We start from the raw sequence: 18631 nt of genomic DNA, 5'->3' as shown, positions 1-18631 counted from the left end.
GAAGGGGATTCTTCTCTAATGACCTTCTCCTAATGCCACAGTTGATGACAATTAACGGAGAGTTGACTTTCATCTCTATTTTTTTTTTTTTCTCCTTTTTTTTAAGGAATTCATAAATCATGATTGAGTTGAAAAGTGAAAAATAATAATTAAGATATGGTCCAGCCGTGTTAAAATTTTAACTACAAAATCTTGTAAAGTTTTTTTTTTTTTTTTTTTTTTTTTTTTTGGGTAGTAGTGAAAGTTAAATTTGAAAGTTTTGACTAGATTGTTTAACATGGTATTAGATATTATCACATAGTCCACGATACGTATCAGTATCATATCGTTTGTATCGGGACGATATATAATGGTTTCGATTGTGGTCGATCTAGATATTGTGTCGATATTGTATTAGTGATACGGTACGAACAAGGGTTAAAACAGTTAAATATCTTCTTTTAAAGGGAAATCAAGGGCAATTTTGTCAGATATGGTTGATCCTTGTCGACACCGTAGTGGTATCATATTGGTTTTGCAAGTGACCAATACCATGCACTAAAACCATGGGTTTTAGTAATCGACATTGGTCTCTACCAATCCAGATCGGTTACGTTTGACCCTTGTTTTTTCTAAAAAAATATATATTTTTTAATTTAAATTTTCACCCTTGTCTGTATTGATCCACTGAGACGGGATCGGCCAGGAAGTAGTATTGGTCTCAACTGATACTGATGCGAATTAGACGATACCGATACTAATACGAATTGGCCGATCCGATTCTGACTTTGGCCTCAATTCACTCTACAGTTGATGCAAGATCTAGATCCTCTATGGCACGCTGCCTGTCCTGCGCAGGCACAAAGCCGTAGGCAGGGGTAAAGTGGTCATTGCGTGTGACTTGTGTCTGCACAACATGACACAGGACGGGTAGCGCACCGTAGGGGATCCAAATTGGTTGATGCAACACTTACAACGTATTTTGCAAAATACAAACACACAAGCGCAAGGGATGTAAAAGAGATAAAGAAGAGAAACCAATGTGAGTTACAGGATTCTTTTGCACAAAATATGTGTGGGAGAGAAAGATTTGAGATTAGATTCCTTAGACTCTATCTTAATTACCTATTTCATCTCAGAATTCCTAAAACAGAAAGAGAGAATAAAAAAAAAAAATAAGAGAATGAAAGTTAACTATCCATTAATTTACATCTCAATGTGGTCGGAGAGGATAGGGGAGAGGATCCGGACTCGTAGTACTGCTCACTATTTTACCCCCCCCCCCCCCAAAATAAATGTCCTACTTCTCACTTGTTATGTCATATATTTTTTTGTACGAATTTTTTGAAGCATTACCTTACCTAGGAATACTAAAACCAAACCCCTCTCACTTGTCTCGATCCATTCATTCACCAATCGGTTTTTTTATTTGAAAGTTCATATAATTACAATAAAAAAGAAGAAGAAGAAGAAGAAGAAGACACACATACCCAAAGAACAAAAAAGGGAGGGGGGGGGGTGGGGGGAAGGGAAGGGGAAAAAACAAAATTTAACACCCAAAAATAGAGAATGGACCATCTGCAGACTGCACCGTTTACCAAGAGAGAGAGAGTTAGGGACCGTGACCAGATGTAGACGCTAGCGCCACCGCCTGTGCCCATACCTTGAGCCGAGCCTTAACATCCCGTGGGTCATCTCCTGAAATCAGAAAAAAAGTGGAACATCAATCAATCTCGGGCATCATGAACTCTCATAAATTCACAAAAAACGTTTATGGCTTATTAATTAATTAATGATATACTTAATACTTTGGGACTCAAAAAGAAGAAGATGATCATCTTTCGTCGTGGCTACCAATTAAAATTTATATATATTGACATTTGATGGCTACCAGGGTTTACTGATAATTCTCTTGCACCGCCGAATAAATAGTAGGATTAACGGCTGGCTTGAGTCTTGAGGGGATTCATAACCATGGCTTTAATTCAATTCCTAGCTTCTTTCATCTTCGGCAGAGTATACTACTTACTAGCTAGGAGTGGTACTCTGATAGATATAATAGTAGTATCAGTACCAGTTCTCCCTGTGCTGGTCCTAGATGATCGATCATTTATTTAAGCTTCAGCCCAGAATTCCTAATTTAATTAGTGCGAAGAATGAAATTGGAGGAGGAACTAATAAACAAATTAAAGAAAATGGAGACGAGAGACGTGTTATCTATTAAACTCTAGATTCTATTCTGGTAGTGTTCTTGAGGTAACTCACCGGGACTGGAGATTCTCCAATTAGCGATAGGGGAGTTGCCACCGCTGCTAGTGTCGAAGTCGATAGTGGAGGCGGCAGGCACGGATATGGAGATCCGACCAGGGGTGGGGTTGTCCACCATCATCATCCTCTCGTGGTCCAGCTCAAACCCAAGATCCCGACAGGCCTTCACTTCCTCCAAGTCCATACACAAGGATCTCGCCCCACCCTTGGGCCTCGTTATCACCACGCACTCGCTCCCCCCATCCTCCTCCTCTTCCTCGGCCTTGATGTTGCCGTACTTGTGGGGGTGGTTGTTCTTCTCATCCCATGCTTTGTCTCTGTCTCTGTCTCTGTCTCTCATCGCCGACCCTGCCAATCTCCTCCTCGTCCAGGAAGAAGAGGAAGAAGAAGGAGAAGAACAACAGTAAGTAGAACTAGTCGTCTTCCTAAACCAGCTCCTCCTCCTCCTCCTCATGGTGGCGGTGGTGTAAGTGGTGGTGGTGGTCCTCCTCTGCGCTTCGTTCTCGCTGGCGTACTCTTTCAAACCCATCGCCAAAAGATTCCCAGAGCCATACCCACATGGACGAGCCCTCCTCCTTCTAACCCTGGGCGGGGTGGCTGGCAAAGAGTAACAGCACGTTTCCTTGTCTTCGGAGTCCGACATCCCGATGGGAATTGGAACTCCTTTATTCCGTCCTTCTTTGCCGTCCGAGAGTTCTACATCGGCGTCCTCCTCGGAGGAGCCTTCTCCTTCGCCTTCGCCTTCGCCTTCGATCGACAATCTCGCCATGTCCAACCCCATGTCAGTGATGTCAACACCAACACCAAAACCATCATCGTCATCATTATCATCATCATCGTACAAGTTGGGAGTGAAAGTGGGAGGTTTGCCGCTGGTGGCACACAGGGATAGCCTGGACAAGTAGTGGGAGTGGGAGGAGTGACGGTGATGATCGTCCTCGTCATTACAATCTTCGATTTCGTCTTCATCTCCCAGTTTGAGCGTAGACGAGTGGAGCTGGAGGATGTTCATGGTCTCTTCTGAAGCCATAAAAAACTGGTACGTATGTATGTATGTATGAATATTTGAGCTTGCCCAAACTCGAACTCCAACAAAGAAGAAAAAACAAAAAAAAGACCGATCGCAAAATGGAATAAGATTTATTATTCCAAGAATTCTTGCCAATTAGAGGAAGATAACAAAGTCTCTGCGTCAGTGATATTTTCGAATCCAGAAACGGAGAGAATAGTGAAGACAAAAGAAGAAGAAGAAAGAGTAAAGGGGTCGTTGTTGGGTTGTTTAAGGCGTGGTGGTAATGGTAATGGTAATGGTAATGGACGATAGAAGCGGCAGTGGGTGGTCTCAGTTTTGTTGTGGGGTTTGTGTGGATCATTCCAAGGAATTCCTACTCCTCCGTACATATTTATATCAATATCAAACACTCCAAAAAAACCTCCAAATTCCTGAAAACGCCCGTGGAAGTGGTCCTTTCGCTTGCTTCTTTGTTTTTATTAAAAAAAATGAACAGATAAAGACCGAACCGAATTAATTAATCAAATACTAATATAATAATAATTTAATCACATAGAAGTAGAAGATCGAGATCCAGGCTATCCCAGACGGCTAGACTTGCGGGCACGATTTCCCAAACGAATGAGGGGACTGAAAGAAAGGATCCTTGGATTAATAACTCGTTTCAAGGAATTCCGATTTCCGTCCAAACATTTTTTAAAAATTAAAAAAAAAAACCGTCTAAACGGTACGAATCGTGGGACCCTTAAAGAAAGAGGAATTGAATGAATGACTGATGACGACTTTATGTGCCAAAAACGAGTTCACACACACTCTCTCTCTCCAGGAGAAAGATTTTAATCACCCAAAGCTGAAGAGAAAATCTCTTTCATCCAAGGTGATGTGAACCTCTATATGATTTGGCTGTGATTTTCTTTTATTTTTTGAATAAAAATGACAACCTTAAGAACCCATAGCTGATACCTTGGCCCGGATGGCAGTGTCACTCGAGTGTAATACACTATGGCTCATTTCCTCTCCATGACTAGTCATGTCTGTAACAAGGATTCCATGCGCCCCTCACTCCTTTCTAAATAAATGTTTTATTACTAGAAAAGAGAAAAAAAAAAAGAACCCATGGTTTCTTAAATACGAAACTCTATATATTATACAAAATAATAATTTTTTTTAAAAATAATATAATGATAAATTATTTTCCAATAATTTTAAAACCCCTCTTGTATCTGTGATTGTTAAAAAACTAATGAAAATAAAACAAGAGACAAAAGAATATTATAAATTTTAAATTCTAAATACTATTATAAAAATATCATTTATATAATTTTTTTTATTAAATAAAATGAAAGAATAATGTTGCTTGGTTGCATGGTCCCCGCAGTGGTGCCAATGAAAGGAGGTACAAGGATCTTACCAAAAAAAAAAAAAGGCAGATACAAAGACATCAACAAAGGGAATTTTTTATTTATAGAAGATGAGACTATCATTTTAGGGGAAGTTGTGATTGGGTGCACGCTGCAATTGACCAAGGTGATTTTTTTTTCATTAAATTAAATAGGAAAAATATCATCCTCCTCTCCTCTAAGTTTCCTTAATATCAACTCAATACCCAAGTTTTGAAAAATAATAATGCCCTCCCCCATTTTTTAAAGATTATATCAACCATACCCTAACCATTAAAAAAACGCCATTAAGTGATAGTATGGCATATCCAATTTTTCTAAAATCTCAGATTACCTTTAATTTAATTTATTTTCATTTTTACCCTCACCAATCCCAAAACCCCTTTTACAGTTTTACCCTTCATCGTTTTTCACCCCCGAATCAAAACCCCTTTTTCATTGTTTTTCCCCCAAAATCAAAACTCAATTTTCATCATTTTCCTCCAAAATCAAAACCCCTTTTTTCGTTTATGTATCTTCTTCTTCTTCTTCCTCAAAAAAATAAAGAAGATGATGATGTTGATACAATTATAGACATTAATAAGATTGTTTGAATTGAACAATCTAAAGAGATGGGTATTCTCAGAAATTGATCCCTCACCCGTCAGTGAGCTCTAATAAGCAAAGCCAAGTTTCGAATCCTCAAAAAAATTGTTGAGATGGGTAACCTCTCAACAGGTCGGGTTTGCTCAGATATCCCTCATCTCATAACCCAGTTGCTCTATCGTCCTCTTACTCACTGACTCCCACTGAAAAGCTTTCATTCACATAAAAGCTTCGGATGCTCTGTATAACTGAAATTGACTCGCCTGGTCCAATACAATTTAATTCCAACAATTCAGCATCGACCAACACAATTTCCCAATTTGAATACTCTGATTGAGTGATTCGTTTGCATTTGTTATCGACAGACAAGAAACAAGTATTCTACTTGAAGTAATGTTTGTAATTTACAACGCTAAAGAAGCAATTGATCTACCAGAAATTTTTTTCCATTCTTTAGATGAAACGGCCCATCTTTCCACTAGAATTGGTTTCGCTAGGTCGATGATACCGGAGTGTTTTTTTTTGGGGGGGGGGGGGGGAACAAGAGCAAGAGTAGAAGAACACAGTCGACAGTGGAGGCAGAGAACAACTACGGTGAATCGGATCGGGATATGTACCTACACGCATCCCGACGTGCACATACCCAGTCCAGCCTTCGGAGGGGTTGATACAGAAACAAAAAAAGGGGTTTTGATTACATTTAGATGATGAAAGCAGCAGAGGGGTTTCACAAAAGAGAAGAAGAAGATCGGCGGCGGCAGTGTGGTGGTACTGGCGTTGGTGCTATGATGGTGGTGATGCTGGAGCTGGTGCTATGATGGTACTGGTGCTGGCTCTGGTGCTATGAAGGTGGTGCTGGCAGAAGAAGACGAAGAAGAAGAGGATCGGCGGTGGTGTTAGTCGTTTTGATGTTGCAGGTGTGAGGCGTGTGAGGAAGAAGAAGAAGAAGATTAAGAAATGAAAAAGAGGTTTTGATTTTGGGAGAAAACGATGAAAAAGCCGTTTTGATTTTGGGGGAAAAGCAATGAAAAAGGGGTTTTGATTGGGGTGAACGATGAAGGGTAAACCTATAAAAGGGGTTTTGGGATTGATGAGGGTAAACTTTGAAAATAAATTAGATTAAAGGCAATCTGGGGTTTTAGAAAAATTGAACATGCCACATCATCACTTAATGGTGTTTTTGAACGGTTAAGATATGATTGATATAATCTTTAAAAAATAGGGGAGAGCATTATCATTTTTCAAAACTTAGGTATTGGGTTGATATTAAAGAAATTTTGAGGGGAGGGAGATGATATTTTTCCAATTAAATAAGAAAAAAATGTTATCTATGGGGAAGGCAGAAGGCACGCCCAGACACTGTGAGGGTGAAATGATCATACCACCCCTATGACAGATAGAAATCCCACCACTAAGATGCCAGTGTGCTTTCTCATTTGCTGCCTGGCGCTCCCCACATAGAACCCCACCCCCCCCCCGGTTCCCACCCCTCAAAAAAAAAAAATTTAATAAAATCAATCAAATATTCAAATGATGAATCCCAACTCCCAAGTGCACCAAATTGTTGATGTAGAACACGTCGAAAGTCACAAAAGCTATCGACCCAAGAGCGAAATTAGGTTTGGGAGCAGGACCTAAAACTTGCTTCTTTATTTATAGAATCAAGCTTCGAAGGGAAATATAACATGGATTAATTAAAAAGTTTACAGTCAATCAAAGCAAACCTTCTTTATTTAATTCTTTTATTTCTTCTCCCCAAATTCTAAAAAAAAATAAAAGCAATTAATAACGCTAACTCGGTGAAAGTAATGGACACCCAGGATTGGAAACGTGTTGCTAGAATAAGCGTCCGTTGTCTACAGTGACGTAGATGGATTTGGCCTGAGCCTTGACGCCTTCTTACCCTATCCAGTTGGGATATGACGACTAGAGACGCACGTGTCAATAAAGCATAAACTGATAGCCTTGAATGGTGATGGGCTGATGGGGTCACCACCCGAAGGCCAAAGCCTACTAGTGGACTCCTCCAATTGGTGATAGAACTGGGGCGACGAGCGAAGGATTTTATTGTTAAGTCGGTCGAAAGATATTATAATTATCAGTTATCACTAATTAAGTACAATTATTAAGTCAAATGGGTCGTGGTCTTCCGTTCTCAATCCTCAATTCCTCATGGATGGAATTTGGATAGCAAAAACGGTGGAAAGAGGAGTTTTTTTTGTTTGTTTGTTACGTTTTTATTCTATTTTGTCTTAATAAATTATAGTGGAGCTTGTTGTCATCAAAGTGTTGGTGAAAATTTGAATTCTTCTTTTGATTGTTCTTTATTTTATTCATAAAAATTATTTGAAATTTGATTTTCTTATTACACTCCTCAAAGTGTAAAATAATCTGAAATATTTTTTTATTTTTTTTTATCTTCTTGATATGTTATATAATTAGTTTTCTATGAGGATAATAATATCATTTTCCATGCATACTTAAAAATATGTATGACAATGATATCTTGTGATAATAACATAAGGATAAAGTTTTCCTCCATCCATAAGAGGATACTTGGTCCATAAGCTAATGAGATGTCACTTTCAACTTATTTTTGAAAAATATTGAAATAACATAAGGACAAAGTGTGATTGTGGTGTGGTGCTCGCGGTTTTGAATATCAAATTGTTTGTGATAGTTCGAGTTGATTGTTTGTTTTGATTTGAAAATTCAAAAGTTGAAACATATTCAAATCTTTTTTTTTTTTTTTTTTTGTAGAAAAACATATTCAAATCTCATTGCTGCTCAAATGTGAAAGAACTATTATATAGAGGAGGAACTACACTTGAGGTTCTTAGGTAACCTATGTTTCCCGTTTAATTTTTTGTTATGGGAAGAGATCTCAAACTTGAATACAAAGGTAAAATACTCAATCCCAATTCCGTTGCACATTCAGGTAACCAGATTAGTGGTTGAATCCCAACAAGAAGGAGATCTAAGAACTGGAACGAAGACTGCATTTTTTGTCCTAAAAAAATTGGGTTTTAATGTAAAGTGAACTGGATCAGGTCGAATTGACTGAGCTAGATTGATAACCAATCTAGGAATTGATAACCAATCCAAGAATCGATCCCGATCTCGGCCCATGATCGGCCAAGAATCGATATCAGCCCATATCAATAATGATAGACATCGGCTAATCTGGTTGATCTGATATCATTTTTTAAAACCAAGTTCAGAAGAGTTCACACTTCTCAATTGTCGTGATAATGGGAAAACTAAGTTGGTTGTAGTTTTCATAAGATGGAAGATTATGGACGTAAGAGGGACTATGTTCGCATCCTTTTCAGCATATTAAGACTCATCAAAGCTCCCATATAATAGATGTGGGATTATACATCTTAAGGAGGAAAGTAAATGGACATGACTCTGATACCATGTTAAATTAAGTAAAAAAAAAAAAGGAAAATTTTCGGCGACACACCCTCCGATGGATCGTGAAATTAATGCCACCCCACTAACCACCAAAATTTCAATTCTGGCCCAAAAAATAATGGGGTTAACTTCAAACAAAGTCTTGGTTCTAGGTCAGGTATAGTAAATCTAGGTCCAGGGAGAGGGAGGTGCGATCAGTGCCTGAGAAAACCATTAGGCTTATCTCAAAGGTCATACCATATGTGAGAAAAATCGGGTTGAAGAGAAATTTGGTGGCAAAAGTTCAGGTCAGTTCTGAGTTCTATCTCTCAGCAGAGATATCTTTTGGGTCTGGATTCCGAGTTTCAGCTCTCCCTAGGGTAGTAATACAAACCCCAAAATTTCAAGCCCAATCGATTTCTATAAAGGAGTTCAAAGCAGTTTTTGTTTTACCATAAGATAGGTTGTCACTTGCAGGAATGGCAACAAACAGAGTAATAATACGATAGAAGAGGAAGAAATCAAGAAAAAAAAGAAGGGTTGAGGAAGAATAGGACAGAGTACCTGATACGTGAGAGAGAAGCCAGAGGAGAGAGAGAAGACCTGCGCACACAGATTTGGGTAGTGAAGTATGATTAGACCTGCGGAGTGAGGTCTAATTTCTTTCACCTCTGCAACCAGAGAACCATGGGTATTCAAAATTTTGAACTTGACCCTGAGGTTTGTAGTTCTCAGCAACCTCTTTCAATAAAGAAAGAAATCAAACCATAAGTTCCTATTTGGCTCTTTTCCCTTCCTATTTCCTTTGTAAGCCTTTCGAATTCAACTCTAAAAAGAATGAAATCAGAAATTTCATTTTTTTTTATTTCTTTTCTATTTCATCAACTGAAGGAAATAAACCCTATTTCAAGAGAACAACTAAAAAGTACTATTTGCTTTGGTCAAATATTTTTATCTGTTTCAGTAAAGTACAAGATCAACAAAACAGGGGAGGTTTCAGGGTATGCTAAAGGGAGAAGAAGAAGAAGAAGAAGAAGAAGAAGTAAGGAGAGAATAGGAGAAAAGGGAAAGGGAAAGTGCACCTGTGTATGGGGTTGGATTGCTGAGAGCATGGTGGGGCGAAGGAGACTGGAGAGGGTGGTGGCGGGGTTGCAGAGGAGGGAGAGTAATAGCGAGGGAAGGAGGACTGGAGGGGGTGGTGGTGGCGGCGACGGCGGCCACGGTCGGAAAAAACAACAAAGATGAGAAGGAAGAAGAAGATAGGTTTAGTTATTGTAATGAGAAGGGCAAACATGTCTTTACAAAAATACTAACATTATGACATCACTAATTAACTCTTACAAGGCTATTTCCGTTAGTTTTTTTGCCCAAATTGATATTTTGGCCCTTAGTGGGGTGGCATTAATTTCACGGTCCATCGAAGGGGGTGTCGCTGAAAATTTCCCAAAAAAAAACCCACAAAAGGCATTAGGTGGAAAGAGCTCTTCAAGTACACAAGGGCACAAAGACCCAGAACAAACCAATGTGAAACTATAATTATATAGCTCCAAACATCTCAACACAATTTAGACACAACCTGGCCTAATTTGATCCAACATTACCCTTGAAGTTGGAGTATGGATGTCACATACGCTCAACTTGCAAAGTAAATAACGAAACTGATATGGTTTGAGTGCCTTGGCAAATTACCTTCTTACCAATTCTTTGGAGGAGAGATGAACAATACAAATTATTCCAGCCAGCTAGGGAGTTTTCACAAACAAAATAACAATTGGTTTTCAATGCTTTTGGCCCTCACATGGAAAACTAAATCGATTGCAATGTGCAGGGTGGACTAGTTAATTATCGGATCACTTATCCCTTGTGATGGTTATATATAATTGTCCTTCTATTTGTCACTATGAAGAGTGAAGTGGATTGTTTCACTATACCTTTTTTGCCCATATTTTTTTATTAATGTTAATCAATATTTTGAGGGTAAATCTAAAAGTTTAACAAACCAAGAACAACTTACTACACCCCTACATTGGTTCTCCTCTCCTTGGCTCTCTCTCCTCCGTCGAAGAGGCTTTCCCACTCCAAACTCTCTTCAACTCTGGTTTCTTCCCCTACTCAATGAGCTCATATTTCTGCACTGGTCTTAGACGATCGAAAGAATAGAAGAACAAAAGGGTTGGAAGGGCCAATAAACCTAACTTCTTGGGATCAATGAAATAAGTGTTGGCTGATGTGGCCCAAAGTGCCACATCATTTAAGTTAATTTTGTTAAAAGGTGGTTAATGCACTTCCCTATCCATGAGGAAAACTACCTGATGGTGGTAGTTACAAAGGGATAAAGATTTTGAGGGTTCTAGTCTTACATACTTGTTTACTCTTCACCATCAAGGAGTGTCTTACAGTGAGAGACGAAAAAGACTAGACAACAACCTTCTCTACCATGTACTGGACAAAAAGAATACATCGGCGAACAAGAAATTGACCGGAGTTGATCAGAGATAATGGCGTCAAATGACTTAAATATTGTCTTAGGACCGTCAGAAGGTAGAATGCATGGCCTCTGTTTGATTTGGTACTGTTTGTGTAATAAGTATATCTTACATTTGGTATCAGAGCCAGGTTATGATCCTGAGACCTATGGGTGACAGAATTTATTTTGTTTATATCTTTTGCTATATATATGTGTGTTTTTCGTGATTCTTATGGCCAACTCGGGGTTTTTGGATGTGCTCTACAATCTTGTACTATGTGTGACCTTTAGTTATGTCATTGGGTGGGTAGCACAATTTTGGCCTTTTTGGGTATCCCGTGATGGCACAAATTATCACGATTGTTTACTATATGCTTTTTTTTATGATATTCTTGTATATATTGTGATTAAACTGTTGAACCTAAGTGTCACGTAAACGTATTTTGTGATACAAAATTTATGATTCAGGGTTTATGATGCGATCTATTTATCAAGTTGCTACTGAAGGATTCAGTGTTTGGCACACTTCAGGATAAGTCCATAAAGCTTTAATTCAGGGGCAATTTTGTAAATGAATCCTAAGACATCATAAACTTTGCAACAAATGTATGAGAATCAACTCCGAGCCCCAAAGGGAAGTTGTTATGTGCATATGTTGGGATAAAATAGAATGATAAATATTCAGATGAGGGGGATTCTTAAGGCCCAAAGGTACAGGATTCTTCTTGTTTTGGGTATGATACATTCTAATTTTATTGTTTAAGGTACAAATCTTAGAAGTTGCAGTCCTTGTCCAAAGGTAGATTACGATAAGTTTGGTTTATTGTTGATTATCAATATTGGTTGATATCAATATTAAGGAAACAAACTATAGTAAGTTACACCCTTAGCCCAAAGGCAGGTTGTAATGAACTATAATTTGTTATTAAAATTAGCATGGGTTAATATTCAGTATAAAGTTTCATGAGCATGTTACTGATTTGGTTTATATTGTACAATTATGCTTGACAACCAATTCAGGCTCCCCCTTCTGACTAGGGATAACTATGCTGATTGGAAAGAGCTGTTTGAGCTTACCCTGGCGTATCTAGACTTGTATTTGACGATTACTGAGGATGAGCCCCCTGCCCTGATTAATGCAAGTACACCAGATGAAAGGACTTATCATAAAAGATGGACTCAATCGAACCGTATGAGTTTGAAGTTCATTAGGGCTTATATAAGCAAGAACATCAGAGGTTCTATCCCTACAAGCGACAAAGCTAAGAAATACTTAAAATCAATCGATGACCAATTTATTGGCATTGATAAGTCTATCATCAGTACATTGATAGCAAAATTCAGCTCTTTAAATTACAATGGAAAAACTGGTGTACGTGATCACATCATGAAAATGAGGGACACTGTCGTTCTGCTCAAAGAAATGGAAGTAGAAATTCCTGACGAATACCTAGTGCATCACATTCTTAACTCACTCCCTACGGAGTATGGGGCCTTTAAGGTCTCATACAACACACAACAACAAAAATGGACAGTCGATGAACTTATGAATATGTGTTTTCAGGAGGAGCAGAGGTTGAAGAGTGAATCTAAGGAAAGTGCACATCTAACCACTTTTGAGAAAGGGCAATCCATCAAATCCAAGAAGTATTTTCAAGAATAAGGGAAAGAAGCCTATGCAACCCAAGTGCTTCTTCTGCAGGAAGAAATGACATATAAAGAATGATTGCATCAAGTTTCAAAATTGGTTGGTGAAAAAAGGTATGTCCTACGTTTGATATGAATCTAATTTGGTTAATTCTCATTCTTATAATTGGTGGATTGATACTGGTTCTACAATCCATGTTGCCAATACAATGCAAGGATTTCTGCAAACAAGACCACCGAGGGAAAATGAAAGAAGCATCTATTCTGGAAACAAGGTGCAATCTCAAGTTGAAGCGATTGAAGTCTATAGATTGATCCTTCAATTTGGGCATATGCTGGATTTAGATAGATGCTTTTACATTTCATTTTTTTTCTAAGAACTTAATTTCTGTTTCAAGTTTAACACCTTATGGTTATGTGTTTAACTTGTATGGTACAATATTTAATATGTATCGAAACAATATTTTAGTTGGTTCTAGAAATTTAGTCAATGGTTTATATTTACTACGTCTAGATTTAGTTTTTGAAAATAATTTACTTACTTCCGTAAGTTATATTGGCAATAAAATATCAATTATGAATGAGAATTCATCCAAACTTTGGCACTAGAGATTATGTCACATTTCTGTACATAGACTCAAAAGGTTAGTGAATGATGGAGTTTTAGAGACTTTAGACTTCATTGATTTTAGAACATGTGTGGACAACATTAAAGGAAAGCAGATCAACAAGTCCAAAAAAGGAGCTAGGCGAAGTATTGAAATACTAGAGATCATACATATTGATATTTGTGGACCATTGGCCACACCCTGTCTGAATGGTCAAAGATACTTCATTACATTTATCGATGAGCATACTAGATACATGTATCTCTACCTTATGAATCATAAAAATGAGACACTTGATATCTTTAAGATCTATAAAGCAGAAGTAAAGAAATATACTGGAAAAGTCATTAAGATTGTAAGATCAAACAGAGGCGGTAAATATTATGGAAGGTACACAAAACTAGGATAAAGACCAGGTCCATTTGCCTAATACCTTACTGAACAAGGTATAGCACCTCAATGTACCATGCTTGAGTCTCCAGACCAAAATTGCGTTGCTGAAAGAAGGAATTAGACACTTATGGATATGGCATGCAGTATGATCTGTAACTCCAACCTTCCTTTGACCCTGTGGAGTGAAACCCTAAAAACAATAGTGTATATATTAAATAGGGTACCATCTAAAGCAGTTTCAAAGACTCCTTATGAACTTTGGACTGGATGGAAGCCTAATTTAAGGCATACACATGTATGGGGTTGTCCAACTGAAGTTAGGGTATACAATCCACATGAAAGGAAGTTGGACCTTAAAGCAGTCAATGGTTTTTTCATTGGCTATCTAGATAAGTCTAAGGGTTGCAAGTTCTTTTGTCCATCTCACTCACTTACCATTGTAGAATCTAAGAATGCCAAATTTATGAAGGATGACAATAATAGTGTGCGTTCAGAATTACGGAACATTCAGTTTCATGAGCAACTAGTTCAGGTTTTGTCTTCTATATAAGAAAGTGGAGGAATCATTCCTCTAATCATTGTTTATGAGGGTTCATCATCTAGTGAACCAGCACCTCATAACAATGTTGTTGTTACTGAACCTATTGTTCAACCTCCTACTATACAAAATGAGGATATATTGAACAAACAGATTTAAGAAGACCCTCAAGAGTCATAAAATCGGCAATTTCTTCTAATTTTCATGTTTACCTCCAAAATTGTGAAGTTGATAATGGATTTGAAGCAAATCCAACATCATTCTTACAAGCCATGAACTGTAGATATTGTATTTTATGGCTTAACGCCATGAAGGATGAAATTGATTCCATGACAAAGAATTAAGTTTGGGATCTTATTGAGCTACCAGAAGGAGCCATCCATGTGGGATGTAAATGGGTTTATAAAACCAAAAGGGACTCTATTGTAACATTGAGAGATACAAGGTCCGATTTGTGGCAAAAGAGTTTAATCGGAAAGAAGACATTGATTAGAAAGAAACATTTTCACCAATTTTAAGAAAAGATTCATTTAGATTTGTCATGGCCCTTGTAGCTCATTTTGATCTTGAGTTACATCAAATGGATGTCAAAACGGCATTCCTAAATGGTGACCTTATAGAGGAGATATATATGGAACAACCAGAAGGGTTCTCAACGGACAATTAAGATCATTTAGTTAGTAAACTCAAAAGATCCATATGTGGACTGAAACAAATTTCTCGATAATGATACCTTAAGTTTGACATCACGATTACTTCTTTTGGTTTTGTTGAGAATCGTGTTGATCAATGTATCTATCTTAAGATAAAGGGAAGTCGTTTCATTATTTTGGTACTATATGTGGATGATATACTCTTGGCTAGTAATGACATATGGTTGTTACACGAAACAAAACGTTTCCTTGCAAGCAATTTCGATATGAAGGATATGGGTGAAACATTCTATGTTTTAGCATAGATATTCACCGGAACCGATCTAACCAGACTTTAGGATTGTCCCAAAGAGGCTATATCAAAAAGATACTGGAACGTTTCAAGATGAAGAATTGTTATTCAAGTGTAGCACCTATAGTCAAGGGTGATAGACTAAGTTTGGAACAATGTTTGACCCTGTATTAATTATATATATATATAACCTAATGAAAAAAATTAAAAAGCAAAAGACAAAAAAAACCCTAAGGGCACATACGACTATACCCTAAATCCCTTTCACCCTTTTCAGTTTTTTCATACTAATCACTATAAGGGAGTAAGGGTGCTGTTCACTGTCTTCCTCCTTCCTTCAGTCTCCTTCCCTAAAGAATGGATATTTTCAAAAGGTTCGGAATCTGAACCAATCACTCTTTTCTTCTCCGCTTCAGATTTTCCACAATCGATTGTTACCCTTCCAAGGTTTCTAGGGTTTCATCTTCAGATTGAATTTCTTGTGCGGAAGTCGAAACTCGAAGTCAGATCGCTGAAGCTCCATTGATTTATTTTGTTTTATATATTTCCTTTTGTCTATTGTTGTGCACCGAATCCTGTTTCGGGATCGAATCGGACTATCGTTCCTTTTCCAATTCTTTATTGTACTAAAGTTTGCAGGTGAGACACCATTACAAGAACCATTAAAGGAATCAAGTGACAGTGTATTTATGAGTTTTCATCAAAATGTAATCTTATCGGTGGCTTTTCTTAAGTTCGTTTTAGGGCTTCTGTTTGATTCATTTTCTCTTGGTGCGCAAATTGGTTGGTGAATTTATATGCCCCTAGATGGCTAGATCTGATTTCAGTTTACTTTCAGATCTCATTATATTCAAGTCCCGTTATCTGGTTCTGCTAATCGATTCCTACTATTCTATTTTGTTTTTCAGCTTCCTTGTGGCAGTAGGATTTCTCAGAATACTGCTTATTTTTTTACCAGAATTTAATATAACTTTGCAGGTTTATTCTACCCTCTGAATTAACCCATCGATTGCAGTTTCAGGCCTATTGTTTGCTGAAGTTATTTAATTTCTTTGTTTTCTGGTTCTTTTCCTAATCATTTGATCCTGTTTGAACTAAATTCCAACTTGGGTTTTGCTGGTTTAAGTTTAGTCTACATTAAAATACTTCGACCATTTTAACTGATTTATGCTTTGATTCGTAACTTCTTATCCAGTTTTTTATTTTGTTCAAAATATTAAGTTTCTCAATATCTCTGTATTTGTTATTTTCTCTTTCTTTTTTTCTCATTTTGAAATTCTGGCAGGCTTTCTAATTCTAACTCCTATATCAATTTTCTTAACAGAGCTCTCAATGGTGTAGCAGTATAGTATTCGGGTAATTTTGTAGTGATTTAAAACTTACGCTCTCATTGAGTAGGCTTCTTCTTGTATCTTTTGTTCTGTTGTTCATCGGTTTTTGGTCATGGACGACGGAGAGCTCGATTACTCATGGGATTACAGACAAAATCAGAGTCAGGGTCAAGACAGGGTTAATCAGGGCCGCGTCAGGTTAGGAAAAACCCTGGCAGGGTCGGGATTGGGTTGAGGGTTTCTTAGGCCCTGCCAGGGTTGGGTTGGGTTAGGGTTTAGGTTAAGGCTCTTAGGGTTGGGTTAGGGTTTAGGGCAGGCCTGGCCCAACCCAACCCATTGACACCCCTAACGAGAAATGCATAGTGTCCCATATGCGTCTGGAGTAGACAGTCTAATGTACACAGAAGTATGTACAAGGCCAGACATCACCTTCGTAGTGGGAGTTCTGGGAAGATTCCAAATGAATCTTGGTATACCACATTGGAAAGCAGCAAAGAAAGTACTGAGATACCTTCAAGGCGCCAAGGATTTCATGTTGACATATTGACGTGTCAATGGGAGTTGATTGGCTATTCCAACTCAGACTATGCTAGATGTGGAGATACAAAAAGATCCAATTCAGGATAATTTTCTCCTTATTGGAGGAGCAGTTTTCTGGAAAAGTGTGAAGCAACCAAAGACTGCGTCCTCAACAATGGAAGCAAAGGTGGTGACATGCTATGAGACAGTCTCTCATGCGTCGTGGTTACATTATTTCATCATAGATCTCCAAGTTATTCCGTCTATTAAAAAGATTATATGGATATACTGTGATAACACTGTGGCAATAAGATTCTCTAACAACAAATGCTCTGTGAGTCGATGTAGACACATAGAGATCAAGTATTTTGTTGTAAAAGAGGATGTTCAGGATTGTCATGTTTTGATAAAACACATTAGTACTGATAAGATGTTAGCTGATCCTTTCACTAAAGGGCTTCTTTTTTTTTTTGGTAAAATTCACTAAAGGGTTTCCACCTAATGTATTTATGGAACATGTTGGGAATATGGGGCTATTGTAAATCTTAGTACATGATGTTTTATCTTATATGTTGCAACACTAATTTTGATGATTCTTAAATCTTAAGTTTTTATGTTATTTATAAAGTTTACACGCAATTTATGTTTTGAAATGACAAATGCTCATTAAGTTTCAGGACAGTAAAATTTACCCTCGAATTGACCATAGGGTTGATTTTCTAAAATTTTCAAGCTAACCGCATTAGGGTTCATTATGAGAATAAAAGCTCATTGTAATACATGGAAGTGAGTGGCCTACTTATTGGACATGAACTGCCATGTTTCGTGAATTGAAATTTCATTTTGAATGTTAAGGAAAACTAAAAGTTTCATGTATGACCATACAACATAGCAACACCAACATTTACTTGGCATGCGACAATTTGGGCCAAGTGGGAGTATGTTGGCTGATGTGACTTAAAGTACTACATCATTTAAGTTAGTTTTGCTAAAAGGTGGTTATTGCACTTCCGTGTCCATGAGGGAAACTACTTGATAGTGGTAGTTACAAAGGGATAAGAATTTTGAGGGTTCTAGTCTTACATACTTGATTACTCTTCACCATCAAGGAGTGTCTTACTGTGAGAGACGAAAAGACCAGACAACAACCTTCTCTACCGTTGACAAGAATCTACTGGACAAAAAGGATACATCGACGAACAAGAAATTGACTAGAGCTGATTGGAGACAATGGCGTCAGATGACTCAAATATTTTTTTGGGACCGCCAAGAGGTAGAGTGCATGACCTCTGTTTGTGTAATGGGTATATCTTACAATAAGGCCTATTCAGCAATTGATCACAGAGGAAATAAACCTGATTATCGTTATACTTCACTCGAATTCCTCTGCTTGGACTCCCACAACAGCCACTCTTCTCTCTCTTTCTCACGCCAATTGCTCCCTCTCTCTCCCCCACTCCCCGCTACAAACTTGCATTTGTCAGTCACTGCGCCTCTGCCATAGGCCGCTGCAATCCACACCCATCTCCGGAGCTGCAACCCA

General features: G+C 37.9%; 2 protein-coding genes across 2 annotated transcripts; one reads left to right on the top strand and one right to left on the bottom strand.

Moving 5' to 3' along the window:
* Positions 1-1585: 1585 nt before the first annotated feature.
* LOC122672579 lies at positions 1586-3277 on the bottom strand. Its single transcript, XM_043870039.1, has 3 exons — positions 2763-3277; positions 2245-2672; positions 1586-1677 (listed from the first exon to the last, which is right to left on the bottom strand). The coding sequence occupies exons 1-3, from the start codon at positions 3275-3277 to the stop codon at positions 1592-1594; spliced, it is 1029 nt and encodes a 342-aa protein (XP_043725974.1). The 3' UTR covers positions 1586-1591.
* An 8830-nt stretch (positions 3278-12107) lies between these two features.
* On the top strand, positions 12108-12770 carry LOC122672578. Its single transcript, XM_043870038.1, has one exon. It carries the CDS (start codon positions 12108-12110, stop codon positions 12768-12770), a length of 663 nt encoding a protein of 220 aa, XP_043725973.1.
* The last annotated feature ends 5861 nt before the right edge of the window (positions 12771-18631 follow it).

Source organism: Telopea speciosissima, chromosome 8 (assembly GCF_018873765.1).
Source record: "Telopea speciosissima isolate NSW1024214 ecotype Mountain lineage chromosome 8, Tspe_v1, whole genome shotgun sequence".
Taxonomy (NCBI): Eukaryota; Viridiplantae; Streptophyta; class Magnoliopsida; order Proteales; family Proteaceae; genus Telopea; species Telopea speciosissima.
Note: the sequence above shows the minus strand (reverse complement) of the source record. Positions and strands in the feature narration are given on the sequence as shown.